This window comes from Astyanax mexicanus, chromosome 7 (assembly GCF_023375975.1).
Source record: "Astyanax mexicanus isolate ESR-SI-001 chromosome 7, AstMex3_surface, whole genome shotgun sequence".
Classification (NCBI taxonomy): domain Eukaryota; kingdom Metazoa; phylum Chordata; class Actinopteri; order Characiformes; family Acestrorhamphidae; genus Astyanax; species Astyanax mexicanus.
This window is the reverse complement of record NC_064414.1, coordinates 38529891-38555059: the sequence shown is the minus strand read 5'-3', so window position 1 is coordinate 38555059 and position 25169 is coordinate 38529891. Positions and strand designations below refer to the sequence as shown.

Genomic DNA, 25169 nt, shown 5'->3' with positions numbered 1-25169 from the left:
CCAACTGCTGTTTGGGTTGGCTGTCTGTTTCGTTGGTTCTGTATTTTGTCCGACATGCCATGTACCAGTTCATGATGTTTATCTGACTTTATTTACGGTGACTTCAGTTTACGTGCCTAACAACTTTTAACATACCATCCCATCAACTAAACACTACGTGGCTCCGGCCAAAGGAGCATCTCTGTACTTTACTGTGTTTTTTTTGGTCTTTATGCCATTTTCCTTTGTAGATTTAACTTTTTGGCTTAAGTTTGATAAACTGTGTTTTAAAAGTCACTGTTATTGTTTATCATTGTTTTTACTGAAATGTGTATGTTCCATACACATTTTAAACTTTTGTGTTTTTCACTAGAACATTATGGAAATATTTATATGAACATGGTTTAAATTTTGTACTGAAGTGTGGTAAAATGTATCTGTTTATCATTAATCAAATGATGTAAAAATAAAGTACAGTTCAGGCAGGAGGTACGTTCATTAAGGAATGTTTCCACAAGACGTCTGTAGTGTTTATGAGCATGTACCATGGGAAAAGTGATATAAATAAGAGATCTCTGTAAAATTAAAGTAAAGACCATCTTGCGTCTGTCTTTACTTAAGGAAATCCACAATAACTCATTCCTCTAATAATATTCTCAATGCATTGTCCAGTTAGTTTAAAAAAAAAAGATAAACTCCACCTGATATGAGAATTTACAGTTAAAAATTTATTAACATGACAGATTGGGAGAGGACTAAAACATCAGAGATATTCTGGGAACTATTATACTTCCACACGTTCCCATGCAAAATGAATCCTGTCTGAATAGTACTTAAGAAACAAAATTTCAGCTTAGTGTCTAATATTTTCTGTCTCTCTCTTGCTCTGTCTGATACAGATATATGTTGGGTAAAGGAGCAAAGCGGAAGCTGGACGAGGATGACGAGGGCGTGGAAAGCAAAGCGCTGGCGGCCGATGGCCTCTCCAAGGTGTCCTACACGCTTCAGAGGCAGACTATCTTCAACATCTCTCTGATGAAGCTGTATAACCAGCGGGCGCTGACTGAGCCCAGCCTGGAGAAGCGCGTGCTCATCAACAACATGCTGCGACGCATCCAAGAAGAGCTGAAGCAGGAGGGCAACCTGCGGCCACTTTTCTTTCCCCCGTCCCCTCCGCCAGACGACCCGGTGGATGAGGGCTTTCGAGAGGCGCAGCCAGCCTTTGGCGCCCTCTCCATGGCCGCAGCCACCCCTTTGATCCTGCCTCCTTCATCACCTGCTCCGCCCCCACCACTGCCCCCGCCTCTGGTCGGTCAAACGCCGCTGGACACCTGCCTCACCCCAGCCTCGCTGCTGGAGGAGGACAGCGCCGCTTTTTGCACATCCCCTCCCTCACCCTTGCCGGATGCACCGTCCAGACTCCATCCACAAGTGGGCGGAGACAGTTTCTCCTCAGCCCTGGATGACATTGAGGAGCTGTGTCCAACAGCCCAAGCATCAGCAGGGCCTACAACTACCTCCCCCTCCGCACTCACAGCGGCCCTACATTCGCCCCTCCAGCCCCCCAGCCAATCCTCAGACTCCAAAGACTGCAGCAAACCTTGCAGCCCAAAGCTGGAGGGTCTAAACCCGCTGCCCCTAGAGCGTCCGTCAGCGACAGCAGCGGCCAATGACTCTAAACTGATGGAGACTCTCCCTCCTACAGGCCTGGACATGAGCACTTCTCCCTCTGCCTCCTCTTCCTCAGGCTTCCTCACTGACCTGGCCCTGGACGATATCCTCTTTGCTGACATCGACACCTCCATGTACGATTTTGACCCCTGCACGTCTGCTGCAGGAGCTGTCCCCTCCAAACTGGCCCCCGTTGTGACGGCCGACGACCTCCTCAAGACTCTGTCCCCTTACAGCAGCTCCGCCCCAGTCGTCAGCTCCAACCAGCCTTTTAAAATGGACCTCACAGAACTGGACCACATCATGGAGGTCCTGGTAGGCTCATGACCAGTTTTGAGAAGGAGATAATGTAGAGGAGAATCAAAAAATTATTCAAAGAATTTTTAGATACAAAGTGTAAAAAACTGAGGACTTAACTGTGGGTGTTTTGTACAGGTTTTATTTTTTTGTTTGTTTTTAAGACAAGGCAATTGTAATAATCAATGGTGATGTCACCCAGTACTACTTCTCAAAACACTGTGCATGCACTGTGCTCGCCTTTCCAAAAGATGAACATGAAGGAACACGCTTGGCTTCTTGTCAGATTTGAGTGCCTTCATTGATAAATGACCACTTGGCAAATTTCATGCCCTTTTATTAGTGTCTCTTTTACGTTTCTCCAAATAAGCAGAGAAGGAGTAGCAGCTCTCTTTCCCCTTGTCAGCATACAGGTGCAGGAATGTGCTCTGCCGGGCCTATTTGTGTGTTACTTTCATTTTCACCAAGCACAACAAATTTGGAAAAAAGGAACTTTATGGTTTTTGGGCTTCTTTAGTGTTATTAGACATTTGGGAAATATTTAAATATTTTGGTCTGCTCCAACTTTTTAATGCCCAGACTGAACCAAACTTCCACTCTATAATCTCTAATATGAAGTGTACACACTTTACCCTGGCTGGCCTATTTCTACTACACAAACTGTAGGTGTATATGTTGAGCATTGGTGTTGAAATTTTATCTCAACTGAACACAAACCGAACAATCTGCATTGTTAACTTGGCAATTTGGGGTTCAGGCAATAAGTGCACATTGTATTGATGGACATTATGTTGTATAGTTTCGGTCTTGTGAGCCCTTTTCCTGAAGAGGGAATAACCAAGTGAAGGCCCTTTATGCTGTAAGAAATGTATGCAAATGCAAATTTCTTCTAGATCAAAAGTTAACATGACGTCCTCGTTTTTTTTTTATGTTGGATGATTTTTCGTACTCAAATGCAATTTTGTTGAAAAACACTACACTAGTGTGCAGGGAGTGAGCGTGTGTGAGTGCCTGTTCATGCAAAAAAAATGTTTCTCATGTTATACGCAGTCTGCATCATTTTTTTACAAACTCATTGTCAACATTTCTTTTCATTTTTAACATCTTTCTTCGCTTGTTTGCCAAACATTTCTCTGTATCCTGCACTGTCCTGCGGTACGGTATACATATTATTGCATGCAGCGTTGCAATACTATTGTACAAAAGCCAGATGTAGGATTTTAGATGGATTGGTTTCATTTGACCTTATTTATATCTTATGTTTGGTTGCGTTTTACTGATTGCCATCTGCTCGTGTCTCCCTTTTGTCTCTCAGCTGGGATTCCTCCTGTTGGGTTTTGGCCAGTAGAGATGGTCAGAAAGATTGGGTAAACAGCACTGGAAATTGAATTTCTTACAGTATATGTACAAGATGTTTCAAAACTACCAAAGAGGATTTTTAGCATTCAGATTTCCAAACTTTTCCATTAGCCTTCCTTATTTCACGGTTCAAAAATAGAAGCCTGTGTGGAGCAGCAAGTAAGATATGCCTTCATTTCTGAAACCCACTACAAAACACTGAACTCGGTGAGACTGAACACCGTATTTTCAATTCAGTTTTGACTGTCACGTGCAAAGGGACCATTTCTCATATCAGCAGCTGTTACAGACCCATTTACAAGAGTTCATCGGTAAAGACTCAGTGAGGACTCAGTGTGGGAATTGTTATCAGCATCATTTCCAATCACAGTTAGATTTCAAGACACGTTTGGCTTCATCGCACAGAATCACACATCGTCAGAGAGACAGTAAACTGCAGTGCTGGTCTCATTCAGGTGTGAACATTTCAAATACAGGATTTCACTTTTTACTATTTACAGAACAGCCTTTCGTGGCATTAGTTTGAACAGGTTACAGCCAGGGGGCGCTAGAGAGATGATCTGAAAGTTGAAAAACACGATAATGAGCGGGACTATGAGAGCAAACGGGCAATACTATTCATTCATAATTATAATTACTGGTTATTTTTAAGATATTTGGATTTGGAGTGATTGTTTTTTTTTGTTTTAAATTATTTATTCTTTGTTTCCTGTGTAAATATATTTATTTTGATGTGAAGCTACCATCTGGATTGTAATATGTACAGAATGTATGGTAGGAATGTAATCTGCTTATAGGAATGTATCTTGCATAATGAATTGGGTTGGAAGCCATTTGTTTCTGTTTTGAAAATGCATTATTTTGTTTCCTATATTATAATTTTGGGGTGGGGTTTGTGGCTGTTTCTAGGGCTACATATTCTTACCCCTATTTAAATGAGTATTTAATGTCTGTGTATTTCTGTTTGTGTGCAAGGGAAATGTTTGTGAAGCAATATTTTATTCTCTTCAAACTTCAGAGGTTCAGACTCCAAAGCTTTTTATTTCTTTTCTTTCTTTTCTTTTTTTATTTTATTTGTTTGTCGGGAAAGTCTGTTGCTAACCCTCAATGCCAAAACGTATGAAGAGCAAAAGTGAATGCTTTCTGATGCTGGTTACTGTTAGTTTAACTCAGTGTCTCCTGTCTTCAGCCTGCGCCACAGGCCACCTGTTTTGGGGAATAAAAGTAGTTGAGTGGTTTTGGAGAGAGACCACTGGTGGAGTGGGGGAAGGGGGGGTTACCTCTTCTTCTGCTCAATAAGAAAGGCTGTATTTTTCACAGACCTTGGAGCTGTGCCTTTTTCTATGCAATTACCAACATATTCATTTTGAGAAAAAATGAACCCATCAAATGATGATCACTGTATTTGCATCAAGGTGTGGACTGTAGAATATATATAAAAATATGGACAGGTGTCTATGAATTTGAAACAGTCTTACTTTTGTAGTTTTATATCATACAATAAACTATTAAAAATATTTCAATTTGTGTCTTTGTCTTTTTTCATTTAATAAATAAAAACAAAAAAAAAATAGCTTCAAATGTTTTTTTTATACAAAGCCATAGAAAATAATAAGGACCCAATATTCTATTGGTATTGGGCAATAACCGCTTATTTTAACATTTCCAGCATCTGCAGATACGAACAATATTTCAAATCAATATTTGCTGACATATTCATAGAACAAAAAAAAATGAACAATATTTCTCAAACTTTTTTGCAGGTTTCCACTTTTCCACCTTTGAATAAATTAAATTAGCCTAAATATATGTTTGCCTTGCTTTTTAAAGAAAAACAACATTAGCTACAAAACTAGAATTTAAAAATGTTTATTGAACACATAGATAGGATTTTAATATCTTTCATAGCATACCAAATATTCTAATAATGAATTTACTTTGATTAAAAAAAGTTTATTTAATCCCTAATTTGGACAAGCAATTCATCTTTTTTACATTTTCAGACAAATATGTTTGGTTGCCAAATATTTGGTGAATATCTACCTAAAACTGTTAGGGTACTATTAAGTTAATATTAATTGGAACATGTACTATTCAGTAATTGCTATGGAACTAATAATAATGTACATTTATTCTCATTTCTGTGTGTCTACAGTACAAATTCCAGCTTAGAAAGCTTGGATCAGCATAAGTCATGCTATGCTAGAGGTTTAAGGACCTTGCCTAGTCGACCCATGTATTGAACCTGCAACCCTGTGATCAATAACCCAGCGTTCCAATCACTGATTTTATATGTAGTTTGTGTATTTTGTGAGAGTAAGTGTGGGCCCAGAATGAGCATTGGCCTGTAAACTGAAAATTCATCCTCTTAAACTGTAGGCTTGATATTTAAAGATCGGTCTTAAGACTAAGTATGTTATGTTGTTCTACAGACTCTTAACAGTTGCAGGGGTCTATCAGCACCCCCACATGCTTTCACATACTTTTACTACATGCTTTTAAACTGTCCCGCTCTTCCTCCCTCCATGTCGCTGAGCAAACGCCCGGCATTTCTCTGCATCAACAGTTGCCACTATTTTGCACTAGTGACTCATGAAGTGCTAGCATGAGTCTATTTCCAGCATTGGGGCCACAGTGCTGTGGAGAGCAGAGCCACTTTTAGTCAGCGGCACAGGGCTGCATCTGGCCTGTGTTTGAGGCGGTGGGGAAGGAGAAGCCGGAGCGTGGCCTAGTTGCTGTTGGGTCAGTGAGGATGTTTTCCCTGCTTACGTACACTTTGAGTTAATGCGACAGCTGAATCATTCACTCTGAACTCACTGTAACATTCATTCACTCACTACACAGGTCTCTTCATCACAGTGTAATTTCTCATAGTTTCATTTTCGTTGTTCTTTTGAGTTACCAATTACATATGCGCAATCAATCAATCAATCAATCAACCAACCTTTTTTCCCCACTCAGAATACATTAAGGGTACCCCTCATTTTCAATGCAGCCGAGCCCTTACAAAATTATAGGGACTGAAAAATAAGTTTAAATTATAAAAACAAGCAAACAATATGAGATTTAACTAAGAAGAAGTAAAATAATTCAATAATTGGGTTAAAATGTAAAGCAATAAAACAAAGAGATAAATAATTAGAATAATAAAATATCAACACAATTAAAAAATAGGACTAAAATAACACCAAAATTATAAAAAAAAGGTAGCTGATGAAGCTAAAATAAATAAATAATAATAATAAGTTAAGAAAGTATATAAAAAATAGAAGGACGAAATAAATGAAATAAAAAGGTAAAAGGCCAAAGGTAAAACCAGTAATAAAACAAGTAAAAAGATGAAATAAAAATATATATATAAAAAGGCTAAAAGGTAAATACAAAATTAAATAAATAAAAGGACATAGTCCAATCAGAATGTTACAACCACCTCCATGTTTCTACACTATAAGTATCTAATAATTATATAGTAGCACTTTTAGTTTCATAATTACAGACTGAAGTCCGGTATCTGTTTCTCTGTATACTGTACGCCTCATTAATCTCTGTTTTTCCATGGTCAGGACCCCACAGGACCACCACAGAGCAGGTATTATTGAGGGTCATGCTCAATACTGCAGTGACACTGACTGACATGGTGGCGGTGTGTTAGTGTGTGTTGTGTTGGTACGAGTAGATCAGACACAGCAGTGCTGCTGGAGTTTTTAAACACTTTGTTCCATCAAGTAGATATAAAATCGGAGACAGAAGCTCTGAATCTGATGCTGCACAGTTTCTGTTGCTCATCCTCTAGTCCTTCACCAGTGGTTACAGGACACTGCCCACAGAATGCTGTTTGCTGCATATATCTGGTTGGTGGGCTTTCCTCAGTCCAGCGGTGTCACTAAGGTGTATAAAAACTCCAGCAGCACAGTTGTGTCTGATCCACTTCTCCCAACACAACAAACAAAGAATGGGTTAAAGCAATTCAATATCCTGAAATCTGAAATTCAGTCAAAGTCCTGAACTTTACCCAACATAAGTGTAGTGTAAGGACATAAACAGAGCAGTCCATGCAAGGAAGACCACCAACATTATGGAGCTGAAGCAGTTTTATAAAGAACAATGTTTCAACATTGCTACAAACCCATTGTACAGAACTACTCACAAGTTACAAGAAACATTTAGTTGAAGTTATTGCTGCAAGTGGATCACAGTTGCTTAAAGCTTATTTTTTTTCCTACAAAATATTTATTATTTAATATTAAATATTGTCTAAATAAATAATAGTAAAGTTCTGAGATATTGTTAGAATCTAATCTCTCAAAAAAAAAGGAAACTGTACAAGGTTCACAAACATTCCCGCAGCCCCGCATTATACAGGCCTGTTAAGTTGTGACAATTTCACTGAGTCATTATGACAAGTCATGTAGTGATCATAGTGAATAAGCACTAGTTGTCAGGTCTTTGGTCTGGGCCTTCTGCATGTAAAGGGAAGGGGAAATATACACACGGATCATCACAGCCATTTCTGTACATTTGAAAATCTACATATAATGCATCAGGGGACCTTCACATGCACAAATCATACAGCATTAAGATATGCAAGTATAAAATACATATGGTTGAGTCTAGCATAGAAACTGATTGCCCATCGAAACCCTAAATAGGTAACTCAACCAAACAGACACACATGTTTTTGAGTAATACATTTTATTCTCACATTTCTACCAGCCTGCAAAAATAATATAATTAGGGGGTTCAAAACATTTTTGCTTACAGCAGTGTATGTCTGAGAAGACTCTTTAAACCAATATAGTGTATTTTATGGCGTTGACACCCAGTGTTTCTTATTGAGGGGAACAAGGCTAAACAGCCACAAATAAATGCTCTTCTCATCAGTACAGTCCAGCATATAATCAATATAATTTTTAAACTGTTAATTTACATACAAAATTCTACACAATGTTGCTTTATATAAACGCAAACAGAAGGCAGCACTATTTTACATCTACGGCTTGTTTGTAATGCATTTGTTATCAGTATCAGCTTTCAAGGACCTTTTACATGTTTCTATCTCTACCCCACTCTCTCGCCACTGCACTTACGTTTCAGCGTAAGTGTTTCTTCTATTAGAAGGTTTTCTTATTCTACAGCACATAAGGACATGCAGACATTTGGTAAACATTCTACACAATTTTGATTCCTGTATTTGTTGAGACTCTTGTAAAAAAAGGTTTAATTAAAGCTAGTATTCAATCTTTTCATTCCACCATATTTAACAACACTGTGACTTTAACAGTGCATTAATTATTTAATACACTGGGTTCACAGGATCTGAAGGATCTGCTTCTGGTCCCAATTCTGCAAAACTGACCAAGGAGAATGCAATTATAAAAGTCACTAGTAGTGACCTTGCTTGCACACACACACCAGTCCAAAAGGCCAACTGTGTTTCTCTTTCTCTCTTAATTCTCTCACTCTGTATCTTACTCTGTAATCTCTAAACCAGGGAAACTCAATAGGTAGATTCCAGTCTAGACAAGAAAAATGACTTTATTACTGAATGAGTATAAAAGCTTTCCACAATACGTCTTAATTTGTGAGAAAAAACTGTGACATTGTCTTGCAGTAGCAGTGAATGTTAATAAAAAAAACATTTTGCTAATTGACAACCCTGATCAAACGTTATTTCAATTTAAATCCCATTTTCTCCCCAAGTTCAAAGTCCTTTCCACATTGTATCTTGGAAAAAAAACAGCCTTTTGAGAAAGTAACCTTTGACATCAGTGACATCACAACTTTCTCACTGAGGTAGCACTTGCGCTGTCCACCCTGACCTGGTAAAATATTACAGTAAAATCTAAGTCTAGCTTTAAAACAGAACAAAGTAATCTGGAACAATTCAACATGTCTGCAAACCTAGGTTAATGATATTTTCTTCAAATGCCATTTTTTGCTAAAATTGTCTGCTCTGTTTTTGTCCACTTTGTTGTGCTGCTTGCAATGACAGTGTGGACAAATGCAAGCATGACATGAAATGTATTTGAAAATGAGATGTAATTACACTAAGAGAATACAATTTCTATATGGTGTGAATCCTTGTAAATATGATGAACATTAAGTAATTCTGATGATGACCCAAGTAACAGCCAATCTGCTCATAGGTAAGCACCAGATAAGCTGTGACACACCTTAACTTATTTTTTTTTAATGCAGCATTAATATAATAATAACGTTAATACTATACGCTGTTTTCTTTTTTTTTTTTTTTTTTTTTTTTTACAATTTTGAAAAATTGTTAGCTTGTCTAGTCCATGTCTTAAATTGTTGTTTTCTCCCTTTTTAGTAAAATGCAAACAGAGCACATAGAGTCATTATGGTCAACCCATTATGGTCAAGCTTGGGTTTGATTTAATTTTCTAGCTCTGACAGCCGACTTCTGAGGTAAAATTTAGCGCAGCGAGAGATTGTTTTAAGCATCAGTATGATTATTCGATTAATCGATTATTCTGTAAATATTCCAACTACTGTGACAGAATAACACACAGGACTATTCAGCAATTAGAACAGCCAAGATAGTCTGAGAGACAAACTGCCTAAGCAGCTGCATTTATAATTGGATTCTGCTCAGTTCACAGAGGCCATATACAGCCTTCCTTGTTTCTGTGGAAGAGAGGGAGAGAGAGAGAGAGAGAGAGAGAGAGAGAGAGAGAGAGAGAGAGAGAGAGAGAAATTGCTGCAGACTCTCTGTCTCTCTCTCTCTCCCTCCCCCTCGCGCTGTCAGCTTGGCTTTGTGCGGATATGTGAATGATCGTGTTCTGCTCGCGCTGTGGATGTGGAGGGAAGGGAGCCACGCCTTCTCTCCGCCAACCACAAGCCCCGCTCCACACACACACACACACACTGACATACACGTTTATATAACGTCGACGTCAGCACAGCAGCGCCTCCACAGGCTGGAATGTGAAGTGCTCTCTCTCTCTCTCTATCTCGCTCCACCCCATGAGTGGAACATGTTTAAGTGGTGATGCCACACCACTGGCCCACTGCCTTTGTTTTGTAATTAAGAATTTAAGAATCAATTGCTAATGCCAATAATTTTTTTATTGAAACAACCCTGAGTTTAATAATGCTGATTTAAATCAGTGTGTAATTTCCACATCAATAGTGTAGAGTGTGTAGAGTCAACACATGGAACTGGTGGCACTAAACATGCAACAACGGTGGCAGTGGCGCAGGGTACGACCTAATGCTGTGTTCATGTGGTTTCAGTTTTATTTAGAAAAACGCGTTTCCCACCATTAAGCCCCACGTTAACTGAAATGAGATTCTTAAGTCGGGCGCATTGAAATTTTTTATTTGAGTTTTGAGTTGTGACGTAAATGTTTTCCAGCATCACTGAGCATGTAAACAACAGTAAAATGTCATTAAGCATAACATTTTTTTTAAATAATAAGTAAGTTTCTTACAAAACCACATGAGCGCGACCACGCCAGGTAGACGACTTTCATCTTGAAGAAACAAACCGCCTGACAAGCATGTATAAACCGCAGTAGTCACCAGGGAGGCCAGTGTGGCTCTACTGGTATGAAGTAACTGATAGGCAGGTGAAGTGAGCTTGAAGCCGAATGGGTTTGGGACGCCAGACCTCGCTGTTAAGCCAGGACACTGTCAGACTCTGTGGGAAAGGGGGGCAATAGCCCCTAGGTATCCCCAGGGATGAAAAAGTGTCAATATCACTCAAGTGCCCTTTAAAGTGGCTAAATAGAAGACAAAGTTACAGTTTGTCTAAAAATCTATGCAATTCAATTGTTTTTTAATTGTAGACACCCCCCTATAAAATGCACCCCATGTTCTGCTGAAGATTCTCTTCTTATTTTTCACTGCTGCCCTTCAAAAAGAGTCCACCACTGAAAGACTGTCAACATAAGTTAAGAGGTGATTACAATTAAAGAGTAGGTGATTTGAATGTAAAGATGAAGGGAATGGGCTGGGTCCTATTTGTAACCCCAACTATTAGGTGCAGGATTGTGTCATCTTTTCTGTATTCTTTCACTCAACACACTTTTATTTATTTATTTTTCAGATAATAATAATAGAATACACTTAGCTAATGTGAAAATGATGATACACAGTTAAAATCAATATCTCACTTTTTCTTTGTGAACACATTCAAAGAGCACACAAGGCCTAAAAAAAAATGGTAAAAAAGATTTTCAACAGTTTCTCCCCAGCTGGCTGTCAATACCAACAGAGTTTGACATCTGGTGGAATGTAGTATATAATATTGGGTGACAAAATATCAGTGTCAGGATAATGGCAATATCAATTTGCTAAAGAACAGTAATGTTGATATTTTGTCGGTTTTAAGTTGGGATGTTTAGCAACCAAGGTCTAAAGTTTTGCACACATAACAAGTGTTATTAGGTTATGATGACTAAAACCCAATATCTGTGAAATAGCATAATGTTAATGCATCATTGTATAAATCTAAAATCTAATGACAGAGCTGATCATTTTACTGTACAATGTCATTCCACAAGCTTCTTAAACTTTTACTGAGGAATAATTGTCTCTCAGCATGTTGAGAAAAATGTGTCCTTTAGGGGTGACTCAAGGCATAAATTACACATTTTGACTATGGGAGGAGCCAAGGAGCAAAAAGGCCAATTTTCACTAGGGCTGCTTTAACATCCATTCACACAAAATTTAAATGCAAATGTTTTTAGATGTTAATATGTTTTTGGTTTAAAGACCAACCTACCAAACATCTAATTTAGAACTAATAATGATATAGAATATTGTCATGTAGTTGTGAGGGATTGTTATCAAAACCCAGTCTTGTCAAAAAGATTTAATATATTCAGATTTAATTTAATATTTAACATTTTAAACTTGAATTATTTTACTAATGGCATTTAAAAACTGATTATTAATTTCTGTTGTCTACTAGGATAACATACAGTTTAAAATAAATATTAAAACAAGTGCATTTGTTATGAGTTTACCTTTACTGATGGTAAATGTATGTTAAAATATCATCAGTAAATTAGCATAAATGATTAGCACACATTCTGTATTTAGTTATGTATCTTGAGTTAAAGGTCTCATCTAGCTCTAGTCTGGTGCAGACAGGTCTCTTTGTCAGTGCCAAAGGTCTCTGAGAGTTAATGATTATGAAGGAGAGAGAGAGAGTGGTTCTCAAGGGAGATACTGAAGAGCAGTTGCAACATGGGGGAACCTGATCAGCTGTACCAGACCTGGATAGATAAGACAGCTTGTGCAGGAAAATATTCTTGATATGAATAACGGTCTAGTAATATTTTTAAATTAATATATATCTAAACACTAGACACATTGTTCAGCTCATAAACTTAGGACAAATTACTTCACTATAAACGATGCTGTAACTGCATAATATATAGGTTATATAGGGTTTACTTTAATGGGACACTGAGAGGGCCCAGAGAAAATACCAACATTATCTTCTAACACTTTAGTACAATTATTAAAAGCTGCTAAAGTTATAGCATTAAAAGCAATGTAGTTGCAAAAGCAATTTTATTATAAAAGGAAGGTGTGTGTTTTCTTATGAGTAAAGGTTGTAAATCAGATTGTAAAACTGAATCTGAGAATATTATGCCCCAAATACCGCAGTGTAATTGCTATTTTTAGATCATATTTATATCAGAATCTGCAAAAATACTTAAGGACAGCCTTAAGTTAAAGCTAAAAATATATAAGAGCAAGACGCACTGTTTACATGCTTTAGAAAAGTGCTATTTTACAGCTATCGATACATATATATTCACACAACTCAGTATTTAAAAAAAGGTAAATCTTCCAAAATCTACAACTACTTTTAAAATTCACCGATTTTTTTGGAAAGGGAGTACAATAAGATGACAAAAGTGTGTTTCATATGAATCTGTTTACCCAAACTACCCCCCCATGTCCCCCTCTCTTATCACACATTTGTTTATGTACATCTCAACTAAATGGATTAATATTTTTCTTTAAAAAAGTAACCTGAGTGAACATTGAGATGTTCAATAAACTTTGACTAATAAGAAGTTTGATTAACAGAATGTAAGAGATATTTTTGCTGATAACCTACTATTGGAGGTAGGTAACGACTTTAAAACACAGGGCAGAGCATGGCAGCAACAGTTAACATACTTCAGTTATTACACTATACATTTAATGTAATCACATCTTATACTCCTTTAAGAACATTAAAAGTGAAAGAGAGGGAAATACTATCTTGATCATCAAAAAAAACAACTGACAAATGACATTTACATGATATTTAGGCCTGGCAGCCCTTTACAGGAAGAAACCATCACAGTCCCACAGAAGCCCACACTGAGCCCACCTGTGTGTCTGGCCTGGGGTGCGTGAGAAAACACATATGACTGCATACGTGTGTGTAAATGTGTTCATGTGATTTCCAGTGTGTGTGTGTGTGTGTGTCAGTGTGTATGTGTGTGTGCGAGGGGAAAGGCCCAAAGAGAGGAGCCAGAACAGGAAGTGCAAGGCAGACCACACACACACAGCTGCAGCATGGAAGCAGTGGGTGTGAGGAAGTGTGTGGGAGTGTGACATTCAAAAAACACACACAAACAACCCATATTCAGCAAGGCAGAGAGTGAGAGACAGAGATAGAGACAGTCAGAATAGATCAAGAACCATCACTAGTGTTTATTTTAGAGAATTACATGATGGAAACTAATAAGGCATTAAAGTTCTTTTTAGGAAGTCTTTATCAGACAGCATCGGTTCAGCTGGCACAGGCCCAGACACAGTTCACCAACTCAAAATTTCTGAGCACTTTTAGCCTGTCTGTTTAGACACTGTTCTTTTTTGTCACTATATATATATATATATATATATATATATATATATATATTTTTTTTTTTTTTTTTTTTCCACAATAGGCATCTGACATTGGTGTCAGTTGAAGGGCCGGATGCTGACAGCATGCGGGCTGGGCGGGCAAAACAGACAAAGTGTCCATCAGGCCCAGGTGGGCACGGCCGGAGCTGTGCCCAGTGCCAGGCTGGTCTGCAGGGCTTTCCGCCTGAGCAGGTGAGGAGAATGGAGCAGTGGGAGAGGAGGCCTGTGCTGCTGCAGCATTAACCTAATTACAGCCTGGCCCCGCTAAATAAACACTTATTAAATTTGCATGCTCAAATACACTTATGCGTGCACTGGGTCACAGTGCATGCAGCCTTTCGCCGCCACTCTCAGAAGAACACCAGGAATCTACACACTGTTTTCGCTCAGCTGCAAGGCACAGTGAATTTGCATATGCTAAATGCAGATAAATCCACGTCCTTGGTGTCACCAGAATGCTGCTGGTTTGTACTTCCAACAAAAGGACACATTCTTGCAAAAGCCATTTGGATTCGAAATGTGTATGTAAGATTGCATTTATTCAGAAGGAAAAGAAATGAACTAGTGGACATGATAACAGATATAAAAGAAGATTTAAAGCAGATATCATGATAAAAAAAACTATTACTGTTTAGTGGGCTAAATAATTCCACTGCTAACAGCCTTCTGGTACCTATAGCTCCCTATAGGTATGGAAGCCACACTGCCAACCACTGACTGAACCTATGCAAGACATCATTAGAGGGTTTACTGGTTCACTGCACAACACTGCCCCCAAGTGTGTAAAAAGATTGCCTACAACCTGTGTTTCCAAACAGGCAGTACGTTCTTATGAATAAAGCTAAAGATAATTCAGTTTCTAAATCAGTTTCTCTGATGTTGCTATTTATAGGTATATGTTTAAGTAAAATGAACATTGTTGTTTTATTCTATAAACATTTCTCCCAAATTAAAATATTGTCATTTAGAGCATTTATTTGCAGAAATGGCTGAAATAACAAAAAAGATGCAGAGCTTTCAGACCTCAAATAATGAAAAAAAAGTTTTAGTTTTAATGCATCTCTGCATGTTCTCCTCCACTAGTCTTACACACTGCTTTTTGATAACTTTATGCCACTCCTGGTGCAAAAATTAAAGCAGTTCAGTTTGGTTTGATGGCTTGTGATCATCCATCTTCCTCTTGATTACATTTCAGAGGTTTTTAATTTGGTAAAATCATACTCATAAATATATATATTGGTGAATTATCATTACCGTGACTGAAACAACGGATCAAATAAAATGTCTGGTGTTAAGTTTAGCGCAATGCAAACAAATAATACAAATTAATGGATTTTATGGCTTGATTTCCCAGACAGGGGTAAAGCTTATTCCTGGACTAAATGTTCTCCTTTAATGAAAAATCTTCATTCAGAATCTTGTGTAGCCAAGGACTAGGTTTAAGTCTGTAAAATTGCCTCTAAATATTTATTTAAATAAATATCTAGAATGATATATTTTATCCATGCGTAGTAATAAGCTACATTCACTTTATACTTGTGTACTTCAGCAAAACCTTTTAGATTTATTTTCTCAACTAAAGATATTTGTGAGGATATATTATAGATATTATGGTATTTAACTATATATAATATAATTATACATTACCATATTAAAAAGAAGAAAATTATAGGTAATATCTAATAGTAATCTTAGTGGTTGTTGATGTTTTATGGTGTATTTTGTTTAATGTTTAAAAGCCACACTAAACATTCTGAGTCAGCCCTTAGCCTGGCTTGGATTTAATATCAGAAAATAAGCAGTTAGAGTGGGACAGTTACAGTTAGAGACTGCTACAGTTAGAGTGGGATAGTCTTGCTGTTTGTTATGACATACATATCATAACTGATGTATATGTATCATAATGGATATAATTTAACCTGGAATACTGCCATACAGACAGCTTCTAATGGAATTTTTTTTTTTTTTCTCAAACTGCCACTTGGGGGCATCATTTATCTTTCTTCAGTGCCAATCAGTTAAATTTAGGATCTAGTTGTGACCACCCTTAGATTACATCACATTCACAGTGGGGTCTGTTTTTCTAAAAATAGTGGCAGTACTATTGCATTATTATTAATAAAGTTTTTTCTGCATATCTAAAGAAAAATTAGTATCACTACAAAAAAGCACAGCCCCAGCTTCTTATAGAGGGATCTTAATTTTGATTCGTCGTATTTTACCATAGATATACATGGAATTTCACTGCTTCTTATCTGTAATGACATTTTTACGGTTTTTACTAGATATCTACAATATCTGTTTTAGAATTAGAAATATAATTTCAGATAACTGCAATTTAATTACTAGATCTAAAACTGCACATATCCTAAATACTACTGGTAAGAACTACATTAGAGAGATTTAATATCAGGAACTGCAATTTTTACTATAGCATAAGTAACTGTGGATATTTTTATGTAGAGTTTTAACTCAACACCTTAAGTAACTCTAATAAACACTAGCTAGAGACATTACATTGTGTGGGCACAAGTGTTTTTTTTTAGAGAAGATAGAGAAGCAATTTTTCTTTCATATGTATTTGCGAATGATATTGTCTTGAGATCACATGTATAAGGATACAAACTAGAATGATTAGAATCACTGTTTTTGTAAGCTAAAAACAGAACTGACTAAATGACTGTTAAACCTTTCTAAGGATGTGTTTTATTAAGTAATTTTCATTATAATTTGCCATAATCCCCTCTGTTTTGCTCCTCATTATTTGCGAAAGAAAGAAATTACTAAATTACTGTATACAATCACTGCATTTAAATAAATTTTGCAACGTACATATTTCATAAAACCATTTAAATGGTTATTTTCAGTAGTTGACACATTGAAGTTTATAATATAGAAAAAACTAATCGCAACTGATTATTTTGGTAGTCGACTAATCTGGCGATTGTTTTTTTAATTAGTCGCTTAGTCAACAATTATTCTGTCATGTCCTCAATCTTTAAAAACAACAGAAACGGCTGAACATGAGATTTAAAAGCCATTTAATGATATATTTTGTAATGAGTTTGGGCACTTTCGGAGACAGACCAACTTGAGTGTAAACTGTGTGTGTAAATAAGCCCGTTACTCATCACCCATTGCGTGTCTGTCCCCAGCATTTTTTTTAAATGTATCGAGTCGAGTAATTTAAATAATCGACATTGTCGTATATATCGGATAATCGTTGCAGCCCTAGTGTAGATGTTTTTTGATGTATTGGAAAAATAACAAAAAGTGTTAAAACAGTCCCTGATCTCACTATATTTGTGTGGTAATATGAATGTATTATGATCTGATCTTAATAGTTTACTATTACTACTCAGGAGGTTCCTAGTTAACATTTTAAAACTGAACTTTTAGATCTAAAATTAGTTTTTGCTACTAAAAGCTACAGTGAGTTTCTGTCACAGACTGTTTTATCTGATAAAAACTGAATTAGGATTTAGGACTTTGGCTCTGGCTGTGTCATTTTAGGCTAAAACGGCTTGCCACAGACTGCAGCCCGGGACACCGAAAGCTCTCCAGATTATCTTCATGTAGTAGCTGGATTAGCCCCATCCTTATTCCAACAGGCGTCAGCATAATTCCCCTCCCGGACCCGGGCTGCCTCCTCCTCAGTCTCAGCCTCGCCTCGCTCTGCTCTGCTCCTGTCCTGCACTCAGTACTGCCCTGCTGACCGCGGGCGGGTGCGCGAGCTGCGGTTATTCCCCCCAGCGGCAGGACGCTGACCCCCCTCTCCCCTGACCGGACGGGAGTCTCACTGACTGACTGACTGACTGACTGCTCAACATCCTAATGCTCTTTAGCACAAGATGGCGGAGCCGAGCATGGAGAAGGACGCGATAGTGAGTAACGGAGACTCCTGAAACCTTACAGCCTTACCTTACACTTTCTCTTAACACGAGCTGGGCGCGAGCGCGCTGTAAATTAGATACGGCATGTATTTAAACAGGGACGGGTCGGTTCTGTGTTCAGGGGTTTGAGCGTCGTTCTAGCTCTACGTGTGTAGCTCTGTCTGTCTGTGCAGCAGCCAGATTCCCAAATCTTAAAGAAACGGATTTCTGGGAGATTGGGATTAACTGCAGGGCCTCAGACTGAAAGAGGCTGGAACAGAGAAACAGGGCCTGCATGCTTTTCTGCGCTTTTTTGTTGTCTTTTTGTAGCTTTAAATGCTAGAAAATGGCAAGTGTAGCAAACCTAGCTGTTAAGGTGTGCGACTGCACTGTGCATTGTTACACACTGACTGAGCTGTCTGTGTAAGCATTTAAATAGCTAAGCTCAGCCTGGGTAACACTATCTGTGTTTATGTTACACCTGCTAACATAGCTTAATCATGCCTTCTCTCTGTGTATCTGTCTGTCTGACTCTCTTTGAATGGATGAACCTGCAAGAATACCGAAGATGATCATCTTAACAATTCATTTGGAGACCCGGGATTAATCTCCCCTGACAAAGAGGATATCTCCCGAATTCTGGTAGCTACAGATATATATTCCCAGATATATAAAACTATGTGTGTTTTCTTCATACGCATCTGCAATCTCCCCGGTTTTAATCTTCCAGACAGTTCCGTTCAAAGGACGGATCAGAGGTGGGATGAGGCCAGGGAAGAAGATCATCGTCATGGGCATCGTGGACCCAGAGCCAGACAGGTAGGCGAGCAGCAGCAGTTTGTTGGTATTGTATTGAAAGGCATGTGACCCGGCAGCGCCTCATCATCATTAGTGTAAGGAGCGGTTCAGTCTCACCTGGGTGGCAGATTTTACTGCTGGAGCATTATTATTATTAGAGGCAGGGCACGTGCTTGGTGGACCACAGCTGTACTGGGCTGTGTGTGTGTGTGCACAGTCTTTGGGCGTTCACCTACTTAGCCACAAAGAGTGATCTCAGAGCAGTCATAGTTTATGGGGTGTGTCCCTGAAACTAAAAGTCCAACTCAGCAGCTGTATTTTATGTTTTTTCTTGGGTGTGTTTTGTTTATTGTAAATTACATTGTACATTTTAAGGATAAGGAAACCCCCCATTACAATTATTTCAGTGACTATCAACTGAAATAATTGTAAAGAACCTAATGATGGCAAAAGTAGGGCTTTTGGGAGATTTAATCAAATGAACCAATCAGTTTGGAAAAAGATTTGATCTTGAGATGTTTGAATCACTCCCCAACCTTGTTTATCTTCTATTCAGAATGATGAGCAATAAACAATGCATCCGTTTGAATCTGAGTTTTGACTTTGACATAAAAATAGATAAACTAACCATAACAAAGGTTAATTTGTTACTTTATGGCCTAGTTTTCAGATTAAACCTAGTTGTACAGTAATATTTTCCTTGCAATGGGAAATTTCTATTTAAAAGCATGTATAGTCCAGCATGTATTAATCCCTGCTCAGGAAACTATGTGTGCTCCTGTGTGTTGAGCGAAGTTTCTGTTTTTCAGGGAATGAGTGTAGCAATTAAAATTATGTTTGTCTTTGCTATTCTGACCTCAGCCAAAGACCTCTTGTAATTTAGTTTTTTTTATTATTTGTGACCAAATACTGTAACTGTACAGCTTTAGTCCACATGAATCACTTGCCTTCAATATATGTTCATACTGTATCGCTCAGCTTTTCAACATAGGCATGTGTACAAATGTCCATAGAGAGTGGGCTCATATGCTGTAAAATTATTTGTATTCTGCAACTGTAGTGTAACTGTAGTGAAAGCCCTGTAGCAAAAACATAAATTCTTGCATAATGCTGATTTAATGTAAATTTTGTTTACACTTGACATATATGTATGTAGTTATGTATGGTACATATGTACAATTGAATGTTTATTTTTTGTTCAGCTTTGACATCAGTCTGACCTGTAGCTCCAATAAGGAGAAGGATGAAGAGGACAAAATGGATGTGGCCCTGAAACTTAGTGCCCGCTTTGCTGATCGGCAGTTCCTGCGAAATTCAAGGATCTCTGGGAAGTGGAGTGAAGCAGAGGCTTCTATTTCATACTTCCCATTTATCCAGGACCAGCCTTTTAGGGTAATGGCCAGATCTTATCTTTTTATGCATTTTAGTCAGTGCTGTAAACAGAAGTGTTTTATAGTGGTTTTGGGAAGGGTGGAGTCCCACTGAATGCTGTAGCAGGGACAGGAATGAGTCCTATATTGCCTGATTTGGTGAAATCGTTAGCTGGATAAATAGTTAGTCAGACAGATTGATTTAATGCCTCAGGGAAAGTTTAGAACAGTAACAAGCATTACATTTACATTAAGCTTTAATAACAGAATGTTTGATTTATTTAAGAGCAAGTTTGGCAGATACACATTAAAAAACAAATAAAACAATAATGTCCAGCTAGGAATTCTACTATCATTTAATTCAGAACAACAGAATATTAAAATTGCCCGCTGGTCTGTCTTAAAACAAGAATCACTGTGTGCTGCACTACCACTTTTACACACACACAGTATATATATATATATGTAACATTATTGACAGGGTAACATTATTTTAGTGATTAGCTTAATTTTGTGTTGCTAGTTCTTAAAGGATTTCTACTATTTTTCTGTCATGTTATACTAAGGATTTCTATGTCATGTCATTGTACTGTTATGGGTTTGTGCATTCAGAGCGTCATAAAATATATCTTGATATAGATCAGGTCTGTCCTTAACTGTGCCATATGAACGGTTTCCATTAATTTATTTATTTTAATATATGTTTTTAAAAATATGCTGCCTTACTAAAGTAAGCTTTAGATAGACAAAATGCATGCCCTCTAAGTGGTCACTGTAACAGTAAAGATAAAAGGCAGGAACATTGCTGTGCAGCGCAGTGAGCTATACAGTGGATGAAGATAAAGATGGCTGTTATAATGAGGTTGGTGAATGGGGATGGAGAAAACGGGTCACTCCACTTTCAGATCAATCAGGGATCCAATACAGCGCTGAGATAAGCATGCAAAACCAGACCAGTGCTTTCTTTATTTTATTCTGCCCACAATATGGCTCTTATCTCTTTCTCTCTCTCTAAATGTAAATTCCTTCTGTGTTGCTGCAGATTGAGATTCATTGTGAACACCAGCGCTTTCGGATCTTTGTGGATGGACATCAGCTGTTTGACTTTTATCACAAAGTGAAGTCTTTGCTGACCATTGATATGATCCGGATAGACGGGAGTCTACAGATCACCAAGTTGGGCTAAATTCCAGCACCAGCTGAGCATTTTCCAGAGAGAACTTCTGATAGGTGTCAAAGCCCACCTGTAAGTCGTGATGTAGCGATATTGAAGGTCTCTGGGCTTCTGCTCCTACAAAGACAACATCATCACAGCCTACATTCCCTGCTTTATTCTTTCCTTCTCCTAATCCCATACTTTCAGTTACACAGGTTGGAAGCTTAAGACATAACAGGTGAATGGTTGCAATGTCAGCTGTGTGTCTGTTTGGATGTTCTTAAATCATGCTGTAGCTTTTTGTTTTTGTGTGTGTTAATTTTCAGGGACTGTGTAATTGTATGCACTCAAAGGTACAAAGCTGCTCCAGAGGAGATCTTACTGCTCAAAAAAAGGACTGTATTGCCTATTCATAGTTCTGCACGGTGATCACTTCTTACTGACAGAGACTCAGGAAATCAAGTGTTGTATACCTGTGTAAAACAACAAGCAAAAGAAATAACATGTACCAAAGCAATGAAAATGCACCTAGATTTGGTACATCAGCTGTCTCTGCAGTTAAGCTTCCCACTAATGTCCAAAATAGGAGGCGATGAGGATCATTTGGAGAACTCTGCATTGCATAGAAATATCTATGATAGACATAATATAAATAGTTTAGTTTCTCAGCTGCTGTTCATTGCAACCATCCACAAATATATTGCACTGATTTAAAACTTAGAATGTAGTACATTGAAAATTGATTAATTGAAGTCAGGTGTTTGTCCTACCATCGGTAGAAATAAGAACTGATTTATGAAGTTAGCAAGATCACACAAGCCACTGAACACCATAATGATCATTCTGTGACGTCCTAACTTAGGAATTTTAGTACAGTAATGCAAAGTTTAACAAGTCTCCGGTTTCAGTTTTGTTTCCCTTAGTAAAATCGTATATATTGACTTTGCAAAACATACATTTACAAAACAAAATCACCTACTGAAGTTTACATTCAGTGTTTGTGCTAAGAGCTAATTATGAATGAAGTATAACAGGGCTGTATTGTTCCTTGAATGTAACGTCATGAACTTATGGGCTCTACAATAACGATACCCAATAAGAAGAAGTACCTTAACTAATAGCACTAAATCGTAATATGCTATTGATCTTAACCTTTGTGTCATTCCGTACACAGCTACTTTTGGACTGCAATGCCGAGGGATGGCTTGTGTTGAGTAGTTGTGTCTTTTTCTCTGCTGTGTTCTATTCATGATGTCTTTGATGTCTTTTCTAGTCTTTCTTTAACTTTAAGCACCCTGCGAGTTTACCCACCAGATGGAAGGGCATATGTTCACACAACTGTTTTTGTACAACCTCTGCATCTGCTAACATATAGATTATCACGATTAGTATTGTCATCGTTTCTAAGCTGTTAACTAATTATCTATCATGACTTAGTTGTATGTCTTTGCATGGCATTTTGCCAAAAAGAAGTACAGTATTTGTCATTGGTGTCCAAGCCAGTATTCAGCTTGATATGTATGCATTATACATTTTGTATAGCAATGTCTCTTGAGTACGATAATGGACACTGCATTTTAATCCTAAGGTGTCTAAAGGGATGTAAAAGACCTTCCGTAAACAGAGTACAGACTAAATTAAGTCTGATTGAAGGTTTCTTACTCTGCACTTCTGGACCATTAGTTTTGTCAGCACTCAGAGCTGAAGTCGTGTAAAGCACAGTCTGCAGAGCACTAAGTGAAACTTAGATATCATAGAAGTCATTATCCAGCTGCACTCAGTTATCCAGATTAATTGTATTAACCTTTGCTCTGCGGGTGCTTCAAAATCTACACGCAGATCTGAGACTTTTTCATAGAGTCGCAATGTAGCAGTTATATGGTTGGTGACATTAATTGGTGTTCTGGCATTGCTTTGTCACCTGCTCAAAGTATCTTACAGCAGTATCAGTAATCTAGCAATATGAGAATATGGCTGCACTTTCGTTACTTTCTTTCTGTTTAAAAACACTTCAAATATCAGTCTTCCAAAAGCAAATAGATTCTGATAAGATGTGTGACTAAAGACACAGTTTAACAGTTTAATTTGTTTGTGTCTTACTGTCTGACAGTGCAACAAAGGTTTGGATTGGTCCACATAGTTTCCACACATTAGTGTTATTAGTAGTAGCAGAACTCCAGCACATTGTCACAATCACACAAAAAACCTTGTATCTCCATTTTTGCTGTTTTTCACTTTGAGACATAATGTAAATCAGCACAGTTGCTTTTTTGTAATTAGTGTCAAAATGACATGATTAATGGACCAATAGAAACATTATGAATGAATAATGAATGACCAAAATAATTTATGAAAGAAATGTTTTTACATTGACTTTTTTGTCATCTTGAAGATACAGGAGATACTGTTTTTGTGTGAGAGCAGTGACCTACTGTTTTCTCTGTCATTATGATTAATGCTATTTGAGATGTGATAAGGGAATCGAGTTGTATAAACATTGAATGAGGGAAAAGGTGAAAAATGACTGTTAACTGGCTGCTAAATATCAGAGAAATGTACCCTGCAGGCACTGGAAATCAATATGATGTCAAAAAGATGTTGGACTCTAATACTGTACATGCTTTACATTTTTGCTTAAATTTGGTTTATGTCAAAACCCAGCATTGTACATACATTTGGTTGACCCAAAGACTGGGTGGACATTAAGCGCCAAGGTTAGACAAGGTTACATGGTTAAAATATCACAATGTGCAAATGTTACCGTTATGAAATTTGGCAAATGTTTGGATTTGATCACCATATCATAATACATGTTTTAGTATAATATAATGCTGAAGATATTGGGTTTTGGTTACTTATTACTATTTAAAACCACAATATTCAAGTATTTCAAATATATCAAGTATTGTTGATACTCTTCTAGGTCAAATTGATGTTGGCATTAGCAGTTGTCCTTACACCTAATTTTGGTCAACTGATGTCAGAATCTACATTCAACATCTATTGATGCTGGTGCTCAGCTGGGTAATTTTCACTTGTAGCTCCTCCTGTACCATGTTCCTATTAAATTATGAAATTACAAAAATGGTCACTGGAAAAGTAAGGATTTTTTTTTTTGCTAATGTTTTGATGTTTGTTTTTATGTTAAGAGTTAAGAGAATATAATATATATGGACCATCATCATGCACCTGAACAGTATTGAGGATTTCATTGTCGTGTGTGTGGCATGTTTATTTGATGCATTCCATCTGGTGCTGTTTGACTGGTCAGAAGTGACTCTAGGTGTTTAAACCAGCACATTGCTCTTGGTACGTTTGTGTAGTGTATGGTATAACTGCTCTGTGAGGCTGTCTGGGGGACATTGTGCTTTGGATGAATGGGGAGGGAGTGAGCTCACATGTAGCTAATGGGCAGTTGAGTAAAGTACATGAGAGTTTAATTTAAAGAATCGGTTCTTGGAGTGCAATCCAGAGGTTTGAAGATTGTACTTTTTTTTACTTTATTATTTTTTTTGTTTAAATGTGGGCTGTTGGCTCTGCTCCCTATGATCCAGATTGTCTTCTAGGGTCTACTGGTGTGTACTCAGTGTACACTGTTTAACGTACAACTCTCCGGAGTCAGATGACTTTAAAATGGAAGCCATTGTTCCTGATTGTAGACTATTGTGTTGTTGACTTTGGATGTACATAATATTGAGCAGGGTAAGAGTGAGTTCATTTTCTATTTAATGTCTTTGAGATTGACAGTGTGTGAGATATTTAATCCAAGTGTTACTAGCTTAAGTCTTC

At 37.6% G+C, this 25169-nt stretch overlaps 2 protein-coding genes across 6 annotated transcripts in view; both read left to right on the top strand.

Moving 5' to 3' along the window:
* Positions 1–4823, top strand: part of sertad2b (SERTA domain containing 2b) — a 53097-nt gene extending 48274 nt beyond the window's left edge. For all 5 annotated transcript variants that reach the window (XM_007248566.4, XM_022684658.2, XM_007248564.4 and 2 more), the window contains one exon: positions 879–4823. In XM_007248566.4, the coding sequence (XP_007248628.3) occupies positions 883–1977 (1095 nt within the window). In that variant the 5' untranslated portion in view covers positions 879–882 and the 3' untranslated portion in view covers positions 1978–4823. The remainder of the gene's footprint in view (positions 1–878) is intronic.
* Positions 4824–17807: 12984 nt separating this feature from the next.
* On the top strand, positions 17808–23352 carry lgalslb (lectin, galactoside-binding-like b). The gene is made up of 5 exons (XM_007248567.4): positions 17808–18068; positions 18615–18698; positions 18787–18875; positions 20057–20246; positions 21267–23352. The coding sequence occupies exons 1-5, from the start codon at positions 18036–18038 to the stop codon at positions 21408–21410; spliced, it is 540 nt and encodes a 179-aa protein (XP_007248629.2). The 5' UTR covers positions 17808–18035; the 3' UTR covers positions 21411–23352.
* Positions 23353–25169: the final 1817 nt, after the last annotated feature.